At 32.2% G+C, this 12,500-nt stretch overlaps 1 protein-coding gene across 1 annotated transcript in view; it reads left to right on the top strand.

Annotated features, from left to right (window-relative positions):
* The window catches only part of LOC137619849 (cubilin-like), a gene marked incomplete at its 5' end in the record, with an annotated part of 102,100 nt that overhangs the window by 79,286 nt on the left and 10,314 nt on the right, over positions 1-12,500 (top strand). Inside the window, 8 exon segments of the mRNA XM_068350140.1 lie at positions 1,257-1,377; positions 2,514-2,740; positions 3,078-3,152; positions 4,890-5,029; positions 5,832-5,994; positions 8,139-8,347; positions 10,056-10,151; positions 11,646-11,787. Of these exon segments, the coding sequence (XP_068206241.1) occupies positions 1,257-1,377; positions 2,514-2,740; positions 3,078-3,152; positions 4,890-5,029; positions 5,832-5,994; positions 8,139-8,347; positions 10,056-10,151; positions 11,646-11,787 (1,173 nt within the window).

The following is a 12,500-nucleotide window of genomic DNA, read 5'->3' as shown; positions in this document are numbered from 1 at the left end:
CGAGGGTAAGTGGTTACATCACCTGTTTGATTATTTTCTGTGGCTCGGTTCTACCCGAAGCCATCACTGCCCGTGGTTCCGTCAGCATCCATTTCAAGTGAGACTTTTCGCTCAGAAGAAATGGGTTCTCCCTTAACTATACCGTCGAGGGTAAGTGGTTACATCACCTGTTTGATTATTTTCTGTGGCTCGGTTCTACCCGAAGCCATCACTGCCCGTGGTTCCGTCAGCATCCATTTCAAGTGAGACTTTTCGCTCAGAAGAAATGGGTTCTCCCTTAACTATACCGTCGAGGGAAAGTGGTTACATCACCTGTTTGATTATTTTCTGTGGCTCGGTTCTTCCCGAAGCCATCACTGCCTGTGTTCCTGTCAGCATCCATTTCAAGTGAGACTTTTCGCTCAGAAGAAATCGGTTCTCCGTTAATCATACCGTCGAGGGTAAGTGGTTACATCACCTGTTTGATTATTTTCTGTGGCTCGGTTCTTCCCGAAGCCATCACTGCCCGTGGTTCCGTCAGCATCCATTTCAAGTCGGACTTTTCGCTCAGAAGAAATGGGTTCACCCTCAACTCTACAGTCGAGTAAGTGATTACATCATTTATTTGTTTATTTTCTAGCTCTTTTCCTTGCCTTCGCTCTGAAACCACACTCTCCCACAAATTGCCGAAACAGGGGGTTGTAGTTAGGAATTTGGGAAGGGTTGAATCTGGGTTTATGCATGTATGTATATATCTATAATTAGAAAAAAAAATAATTTTAAATTCTCCGTAAAAATATACTGTTCTCAGCCGTTTTTCAGTAATATACAGGCGTCCGTAATTTCTACCCTACTTTGTTATTATCTTTTACGGGTTGGTAACCGTAATATCACCCCTTTACGTCAATATATCCGTTTTTAAAACGGTAAATACCTTGCAACATTTATTCCAGGATTTTTATTGTTTTTTTTTTTTTTTTTTTTTTTTTTTTTTTTTTTTTTTTTTTTTTTTTTTTTTTTAATGCAAACTTTCAAGTGTTTTCTCTGACTTATGAATAAAATCATTTCGTTCTTCCTAAAAGGAATCACATATTATGCATTTTGTGATTGATCCTTTTCTTCAGTAATTTTTATTCCATCTTTGTGACATGTGACTAGAATAGTTCCATTCCGCCTAAAACATTCATAAATTAGGCATTATTTCCAATACATATATAGCATTAGTTGATGTTTATAACTGCAGGACATTTATTAGAATTTGGCTTTCTTATTTACAGAATGTGGTGGGAATATAACTTCACCAGGAATCATCCAACTGCCAACAATGCCAATTTACCATAACAGCATGTATTGTGTTTGGGACATCAAGACCCCTGATGGGAAGGTTCCACATTTCAAGTAAGTTATTAGGACTGGCCTAAATAATAATAATAATAATAATAATAGTAATAATAATAATAATAATAATAATAATAATAATAATAATAATAATAATAATAATAATATTATTATTATTATTATTATTATTATTATTATTATTATTATTATTATTATTATTATTATTATCATCATCCTTATTATTATTATTATTATTATTATTATTATCATTGTTATTATTATTATCATTATTATTATCATTATTATTATTATCATTATTATTATTATTATTAGTATTATCATTATTATTATTATTATTTGCTAAGCTTCAACACTAGTTGTAAAAGCAGAATACTACAAGCCCGAGGGCTCCCACAGGGAAAATAGCCCAGTGAGGAAAGGAAATAAGGAAACTATAAAACAAGAAATTAACTACTGAAATTAAGTATTTTAGAAAACAATAACAACATTAAAATAAATCTTTCATATCTAACTACAAACCTAACAAAACAACTGGAAGAGAAATAAGATAGAATAGTGTGCCCAAGTGTACCCTCAAGCAAGAGAACTCTATTCCAAGACAGTGGAAGACCAGGGTTCAGAGGCTATGGCACTATTTAGTAAAACCAGGTAATCAAATCATACAGAGGCAGTTGAGTTAAGGGCATTATCATATCATTAATTATAAAACTGCCAGTAGTAATTACATGAAAGGTGACAGGGTTTAAAGAAAAATTATAGCTTTTTTTTCATTGCCAGGTAATCAAACCATACAGAGGATGATTAAGAAGTATTATCATTTAATCAACAATAAAATTGCCAACAATGATTACATGAAAGATGACAGGGATTGAAAAAATAATTATCATTATTGGCTGCACTGAAGGACTATATAATCCTATATAAATCACAACTCTTATAGGCAATTCTAAAATAATATTCATATACTATTTGTAGAACAAGCAGGTCTTCTATTTTCTTTAACGTTTTCCATTTTCTTTAGAGGTTTCCATTTTATTTTGCGGTTTCCATTTTCCTTAGAGATTTCCATTTTCTTTTGAGGTTCCCATTTTCTTTTCGTAAGCTCTGCATTATCCTTCGTCAAGGTTGCCATATTTTTACCCTTAAACGATTTCATAACGTGGTGTTTCCCTCAGGTTTGAGAGGCTGGTGTTGGAGGGTGGCCGCAATTGCCAGTATGACAGCGTCAGCATCTACAATGGCCTGGTGGAGGACGACTCAAAGTTAATCTCTCGCTTCTGCGGAAACCACACGGATGCTCTGCCCATCCAGGTCGGGAAGGAGAGAAACACCAGGGTAGTTTTTCGCAGTGATGAAACAGTGGCAATGGAAGGATTGAAGATTGCTGTCGAATTCACATATGGTAACGTCCTTTTAAGTCTTTCGTATTTGTCATATTGATTTCAAAAGTTCAGACTTATACCGAAAGTTGTATTCTTTATTTTGAAATCCATTTGTGGTAGGTGAATGGATCTGTTTGCTTACACCTATATAAACAAAATATTGCACTACTACAATACTTCATAACAAAAAGAGATTATATGTACAGGAAGATATGAATATAATGGAGAAAAAGGAGAGTTGTATAAATTAGTAATGGTGACTTCTGGAAGCGTTGTCAACGATATCACACGACAACATATATCTTGTCTTGAATCAATGGAATTTTCGATAATAGATTTATATCCCAATCTTTCCAGCCTGTGGAGGTAACATCAATATATCAAGGTCTGGGGCCACAGAAACTATTAGATCACTGGACGCTGATAATGATGGTAAGTACACTTTGGCCTTAACCGTAATCCTTGTGATGCTAGATCTTGTTTAGTTAAGGATTTTAATGCAGTTGTTTGTGCGAAGTAATGTTTTTAAACCATCCTTCCGATTTCTAATTCTTCGCCTATAAGCGTGTTTTTTCTCATTCGTATGGAGTAACACGGTTGCTTTCTTTCGAAGGACTTTGCTTTGGCTTTTGGGGTGGACCGTAGTCACGACCGGCTGCCCTGCCTGTCATCAGTAGTATAGTATATAAATATACAACAGATATAGAAGTGATTTTTCAATTTTAATATATGATGTTCAAGCTATCAATAAAAAATTACAAATGCTTCGAATCCGATAACTACTTAACTAATTTGGTATGCCCTAGTGAAAAGGATGCATTTATTCATTTAGGAGTGTAATCTAAATTGATAAACACATCTGAAAAGCGATGAAATTAGGAGAGAGAGAGAGAGAGAGAGAGAGAGAGAGAGAGAGAGAGAGAGAGAGAGAGAGAGAGAGAGAGAGAGAGAGAGAGAGAGAGAGAGAGAGAAGGGGGGGCGACAATTATTTAACGATTGAGATGATAATTCCCTCTGTATTTTATAGAATGAGACAATATGCTGTCCGTGTAGATACCTCAGGGTTATGTATGTAATCGACGGATAGGTTTGCGTAAAGCAACTGGGTGTTACACACTAATACACACACAAACAAAACCATTCCAACACCTTCTAAAAACATAACAGACACCTCACACGTCTCGAACTGTCGACCTAACCATGCCAGGGCTCCTTGCTGCTGGCGGGAAGGACGCTGGTGAATGGTTCAACACATGAACATACGCTACCGGGGTCTAAGCGATGTCAGGAGAAGGGTAGCCGATCGGGACTACGGACTACCCCAAAATCAAAAGCAAAGTCCTTCAAAAAGAAGGCAACCTTGCTTATCCCATACAATATGGGAAAAATAATAGATGCCCAGTTGTCAGAGGGTCACTAATCTTTTTTTAGCCAATTATGAATGTAACGTCGAAAACATTAATCCCAAAGTTCTTTTCTATGCAATTTTCTAAGTCCACTCAACTTTTTTTCAGGCAATTATGAATGTAGCGAAGAAAACATTACTCCCAAAGTTCTTTTCTTTGCAATGCCCCAAGTCCACTCATCTTTTTTTTCAGGCAATTATGAATGTAGCGACGAAAACATTACTCACAAAGCTCTTTTCTATGCAATACCCTAAGTCCACTCATCTTTTTTACAGGCAACTATAAATGTAGCGACGAAAACATTACTCCCAAAGTTCTTTTCTATGCAATGCCCCAAGTCCACTTATTTTTTTTCTGGCAATTATGAATGTATCCACGTAAACATTACTCCCAAAGTTCTTTTCTAAGCAATACCTAAGTCCACTCATTTTTGTTCAGGCAATTATGAATGTATCCACGTAACCATTACTCCCAAAGATCTTTTCTATGCAATGATCTAAGTCCACTCATCTTTTTCAGGCAATTATGAATGTATCAACATAAACATTACTCCCAAAGCTCTTTTCTAAGCAATACCCAAGTCCGCTCATTTTTGTTCAGGGAATTATGAATGTATCCACGTAAACATACTCCCAAAGATCTTTTCTATGCAATGATCTAAGTCCACTCATCTTTTTCAGGCAATTATGAATGCATCAACGTAAACATTACTCCCAAAGCTCTTTTCTATGCAATGCCCTAAGTCCAATCATCATTTTTTCAGGCAACTATGAACCTCTCCTGAACTGCGAATGGCTAGTTGAAGGACTTGATGACCACGTCATTCAGCTCAACTTTACGAGACTCAGTCTTGAGCCAAAAGGAGAGAACGACACAGTTGCATGTCCATACGACTTTGTTCAAGTGCGTAATTGAGTTCATTTATCAGAAAGATTGTGTCCTATAAATACCTATTTGTTGTGGAATGGTTATTTAGTTCAGGAACTTGTAATTGGGTTTATATATATGCAGTGAATATACAGTATATATATATATATATATATATATATATATATATATATATATATATATATATATATATATACATCCATATCTATATATAAACATATATATTTATATATATATATATATATATATATATATATATATATATATATATATATATGTATATATATATTAATATATATATATATATATATATATATATATATATATACATGGACATATACATATAGGTTTTATATATATATATATATATATATATATATATATATATATATATATATATATGCATATATATATATATATATGTACAGTATATATATATATATATATATATATATTTATATATATATATATATATATATATATATATATATATATATATATATTTATATATGTGTGTGGATATGTATACATATATATGTATATATGTATGTATGTATTTACATTTATATACTCTCATATATATACTGTATATATCTATGTATATTAATATACACACACACGTATATATATATATATATATATATATATATATATATATATATATATATATATATATATATATATATATATATATATATTATGTATATATACATATATATATATATATATATATATATATATATATATATATATATATATATATATATATATATATATATATATATATATATATATATACACACATCATCCCTTCCAGATCTACGACGGGCCCTCCTCGTCTTCCGAACTTATAGGAACATTCTGTAATTCTTCATCGATCCCTACAATTGCATCTTCCTCCAACGTCATGTTCATCCGCTTCCGCTCAGACAGTGCCAACCAGATGCCCGGATTCACCGCCAAAGTTTCGAATCTTCCGCGTAAGAAGAAGAAGAAATATCAGTTTCTCAAAATATTGATCGGTGCTGTTTTGTTTATGCGATCTCATTTATGGCATGATCACAGAAATTATTCATTTAGTTTGGTATACGATCTCAAGATTTTTAAAAGGTAAAAGTACAAGAATAATATAAATTCTAATGGTTCTTTCTTCGCCGTGCGCTCGCTTCGCTCGCAAAAACATGAAAACATCAAGCACCGTATATACTGGGAAGCAGTAATGTTGAGCTGCGCACGCTAACATCAATGATTGATTTTTATTTCTTAGATAATTATTCCGGGTATATGTATTTTTGAAAATGGAATGTTTCTTGCTTTGCCATGCGCTCACTTCGCTCGCGAATACATAAAGACATCAAGCTCCGTATATACTGGCAAGCGGTAATGTTGAGCTGCACATACGAACATCAATGATTGATTATTATTTCTTTGATAATTATTCTGGGTATATGTATTTTTGAAAATCTAATGTTTCTTGCTTTGCCGTGCGCTCGCTTCGCTCGCGAATACATAAAGACATCAAGCTCCGTATATACTGGCAAGCGGTAATGTTGAGCTACACATACGAACATCAATGATTGATTATTATTTCTTTGATAATTATTCCTGGTATATATTTGTTTAGAAAATCTAATGGTCCTTGCTTCACTGTGAAGTAAAGTGAGATTGCTACTATCTGGTGAGATCGCATACCAAAGCAAAAGTACGACTTTGAGGTCGTACACCAAAGAAAAAGTACGATTTTAAGGTCGTATACCAAAGCAAAAGTACGACTTTGAGGTCGTATACCAAAGCAAAAGTACAATTTTGAGGTCATATACCAAAGCAAAAGCACGACTTTGAGGTCGTATACCAAAGCAAAAGTACAACTTTGAGGTCGTATACTAAAGCAAAAGTATGATTTTGAGGTCGTATACCAAAGCAAAAGCGCGACTGTAAGGTCGTATACCAAAGCAAAAGTACGACTTTGAGGTCGTATACCAAAGCAAAAGTACGATTTTGAGGTCGTATACCAAAACAAAAGCACGACTTTAAGGTCGTATACCAAAGCAAAAGTACGACTTTGAGGTCGCATACCAAAGCAAAAGCACGACTTTAAGGTCGCATACCATAGCAAAAGTATGACTTTAAGATCGTATACCAAAACAGCACCTATTACACTTGTTTATAATATATTTCGCCTGTCAATGGCTTAGTGATATGTTTGGGATATACGTTATACTTGGACTGATTAGATAATTTTTTGGACTTTCTAATCTTACTTAATAGATATATTTCGATAAGATGATGTAACGTTATATACTATGTATTGTACGTTTTAAATCACAATTGTATGAAATTAATTCTTTAGGTAAAATTCCACACACACACACACACACATATATATATATATATATATATATATATATATATATATATATATATATATATATATATATATATGTATATGTATATATATATATATATATATATATATATATATATATATATATATATGTATATGTATATATATATATATAATATATATATATATATATATATATATATATATATATATATATATATATATATATATATATATATATATCTTCCTCAACATCATCATCATCATCTCCTATGCCTTTGACGTATATGTTATACATGTGTATATATATATATATATATATATGTATATATATATATATATATATATATATATATATATATATATATATACATATATACATATACATATATATATATATATATATATATATATATATATATATATATATATATATAAATATATATATAAATATATATATATATATATATATATATATATATATATATATATATATATATATATATATATATATATATATATATATATATATATATATATATATATATATATATATATACAAGTTATATGTTACAATCATATCAAAATCATAATTCAATTAAGTAGCATACTACTTTTATTCTAACTGATAAACTTTACTACCAAGGATATAAAATCCTCAAATAGGAGAGAGCTTCCTTAAATGTCCAAAAAAAAAAGAAAAAAAAATCACTCATTAATATTTCTGTTATTTTACCATCAAAACAATTATCAAATTACGTAACACCTGTTCATCATCAGATCCCTGTGGAGGATCAAGTCTCGTGGCAACGAACCAAGGCCAGGTGTTGGAGTCCCCTGGGTATCCCAACCAATACCCAGTCAGCATCCGCTGTCGATGGGTCATCCGTGCCCCCGAGGCGAGTCAGAACATCCACCTCAGCGTGGATGACATGCAGTTGGAGATGTCGCCTCGGTGCTCAAGAGATCAGCTTTATATATCTGAATATGTACGTAGGCCTACAAAGGAGAGTAGTTTCTTTATTACTTGTAAGGTTGTGTTGGCTAGATAGTTTCTCGTAGTGTCAGGAACCTCAACTTCTTAAGAGCTACATAGGAAAGTAATTTTTTACTCCATGTAAGGTTGTGGTGGCTTATTGAAAACGTCCCAGCCTGGGGTTCGAGTCCCGCTCAAGCTACATAGTTTCTTGTAGTGTCAGGAACCTCACCATCCTTGTGAGTTAAGGACAGGGGCTTTGGGGGTGAGCCTATAGGGCTACCTGCTGAATCATCAGCAGCCATTGCCTAGCTCTCCCTGGTCCTAGCTTAGGTGGAGAAGGGCTTCGGTGCTGATTATATGTTTATATGGTTAGTGTCTAGGCTAGGGCATTATCCTGCTAAGGCAATGTCACTGTCTCTTGCCTCTGCCATTCATGAGCGGCCTTTAAACCTTTAAGAATGATTTCTTTTTAAATGCCAATGCAGCAGCCATTTCCTGGCTCTCCCTGGCCCTAGCTTGGGTGGAGAGGGGGCTTAGGTGCTGATCATATGTATATATGGCCAGTCTCTAGGGCATTGTACCGCTTGATAGGGCAATGTCACTAACCCTTGTCTCTGCCATTCATGAGCAGCCTTTAAACTTTTAAACCTTTACCACTATAAAGGCGTAGGGTTTTGTGTATGGTAATAGTATCTTTATAAAAAAAGAAAGCCACACAAATCTAATGAAGCTTGACTTTTATTATTATTACTTTTTGGAGAAATTGACTCTGGATTTGCTACTGGCTTCAATATAATTTCATAGGTTTTAATATCAAAGGATATTCGACCATATAAAAGTCATAGCGTATTATTTGAGGAATGTTTGTCAAGTATAATTTTTATTATTCATGTATAAACAATGTATATATATATATATATATATATATATATATATATATATATATATATATATATATATATATACATACATATGTATATATATATATATATATATATATATATATATATATATATATATATATATATATATATATATATATATATATATATATATATATATATATATACATACACACACACACACATATATATATATATATATATATATATATATATATATATATATATATATATATATATATATATATATATATATATATATATATATATATATATATATATATATATATATATATATATATATATATATACATACTTATATATATATATATATATATATATATATATATATATATATACACATACTTATATATATATATATATATATATATATATATATATATATATATATATATATATATATATATATATATATATATATATATATATATATATATATATATATATATACAGTGGTACATCTTGGTTCATTCATTCAGTGTTAAGTGCAATCTTGAAATTCATAAAATAAATAAAACAAGATTGGGTAATAATTACATGATATATAGTAATCGAAAGATGAAACAACTCATTGTAACACACTTTGATTTATACAAAAATGTAAAATAAATCTCTTTCCTTTGATAAAAGAAGTCTACCACCTGGACATTGTATGATTATAGTGATCTTAGTAAACAATTTCATTGACAATTCTCCAGGTAATTGTTTACTAAACCTCCTGTTGCATATTATATATTAGTGTCCCTTGAGAAGCATCATTTATGTTATTGATAATATCTACTTAAACAATTGCAGTCTGCATCGACTACGGCAGCTTTGCCCATCAACTTCGGTACAGAGGAAAACAACCGTTATCCAGTGGATGTAGGAGGACGAAGAGCATATTTCACGGTAGGTGTGATGGAGATTGGATATATTTTTCACACCAATAAATTTGCATTAACTCTAGTTTGATCACTCACAACAAACCAACCTACTATGGGCAGCCCGGACTAGAACAGCTTTGCTGGTCATGGCGATACACGAACCCTTCCAGCACATTAAGGTATCCCCACTCAGAATATATTTCATCCATTTCATATTACATTCTTTCCCATCGTTATATCTATATTAAGTGGTCGGTTGCCTGATGCGCCCTCTCCAATGCCTTCAATTAAAGGAATCCTTTTCTACCAAATCTCTTCTCTCCATATCATCCTTCACCTTATCTTGCCATCTAATTCTTCTTTTTTTAACCACCGTTATCCCTACATTAAGGGGTCGGTTGCCTGATGCGCCCTCTCCAATGCCTTCAATCAAAGGAATCCTCTTCCACCAAGCCTCTTCTCACCATATCATCCTTCAGCTTATCTTGTCATCTAATTCTCTGTCTCCCTCTCTATCTTCTCCCCACATCAGGTTCCTTCCAAACCCTCCTAACTCCCTCCCCCACCATTCATCCTCAACACTAGCACACACTATCTCAGCTGTGACACTCTTATCACCCCTGTAATCTTTACTACACCTGCCATTCTCCTTATTTCATCCTCTTATTGCCTGGCTTAATCATGTACAAAAAAAATACCAGCAGAAGTATTTTCTCTTCAAACGATTTCACTGGAGCTCTTCTAGGAGAAGGACACTCCAAAATCAAACTATTGTTCTCTAGTCTTGGGTAGTGTCATAGCCTCTGTACAATGGTATTCCACTGTCTTGGGTCAGAGTTCTCTTGTTTGAAGGTATACTCCGGCAAGCTATTTCTATCATGTTTCTCTTCCTCTTGTTTTCTATGAAGTTTTCATAGTTTATATGTGATAGATGATATTTAACGTTGTTAATTATCGTAAAATAATTTATTTCGATTGTTGTTACTTCTCTTGTAGTTTATTTTATTTCCTTGTTTCCTTTCCTCAATTGGATACTTTTCCCTGTTGGAGCCCTTGGGCTTATAGCATCCTGCTTTTCCATCTACGATTGTAGCTTAACTAATAACTGCTCTTGTAGTTTATATATTTCATTTCCTCACTGGGCTATTTTCCCTGTTGGAGCCCTTAGGCTCATAGCATCCTGGTTTTATATCTAAGGTTGTAGCTTAGCTAATAACTGCTCTTGTAGTTTATCTATCTCCTTTCTTCACAGGGCTATTTTTCCCTATTGGAGCCCTTGGGCTTATAGCATCCTGATTTTCATCTAGAATTGTAGTTTGGCTAACAACAACAACAACAACAACAACAATAATAATAATAATAATAATAATAATAATAATAATAATAATAATAATAATAATAATAATAACTCTTAATTGCTCTACAAAACTCTACGAGGTTTGCACTCCAGTCTTCCGAATACCCTTCTTGGAGAATATATTGTCAAACTAAAATATAATTTTCTTTCCTTCTGATCCAGTACGGCAATGCCTTATCACACGGATATTGTGGCAATACCATTCCCCATCATCTGCAGTCTTCCACAAATGGCGTCCTCATCCAATTCCGAAGTGATGAGACCACCACAGCCCCTGGCTTCAGGCTCCATTATTCTATTGGAAGTGAGTCCTAGAGTTCAATTTCATTTTTAACGTTAGCATTGGTGCAGAGTTTAAGGTCGAAATCCCATTCATACTGGTGAAAAGTCTAGAGTTCTTCGAAATGTATTCATATTCCAAAAATTGTATGATATAAATTACTTTATATTTCAAAACAGTATAGAAGCTAAAGAAACTTCAATTAAGGAACTTTTTAGAAATAGGTTTAATGCTTCTATAGTGATTAAATGCAGGAAACTTATTTAAGCATTTATACGTCATATGTAGTTAAGTTTACTGAGAGTTATAATTACTCATAATTTCTTTGCCATATTTTGATTATTTTGCCTATAAGAATTATAAACTATGGAGTCATGCTTTACTACTCTAAAAACTGTTTTTTTTTTTTTTTTTTTTTTTTGTATTAATGCATATATGCAGTAGGCTACACATACGTACATACATACACACACACACACACACACACACACACACACACACACACACACACACACACACACACACACATATATATATATATATATATATATATATATATATATATATATATATATATATATATATATATATATATATATGCATATATATATATGCATATATATATATGTATATATATAATTATGTATAGACGTATGTGTGTAGGTGTTTGTGTGTGTATATTTGTGTATGTAAAGCTCATGAGGGCAGTTTCTTGATGACCTAAAATAGGTATGTAT

Source organism: Palaemon carinicauda, chromosome 26 (genome assembly GCF_036898095.1).
Source record: "Palaemon carinicauda isolate YSFRI2023 chromosome 26, ASM3689809v2, whole genome shotgun sequence".
Taxonomy (NCBI): Eukaryota; Metazoa; Arthropoda; class Malacostraca; order Decapoda; family Palaemonidae; genus Palaemon; species Palaemon carinicauda.
The sequence above is the reverse complement of the archived record's forward strand: the minus strand, read 5'-3'. Positions and strand labels throughout refer to the sequence as shown.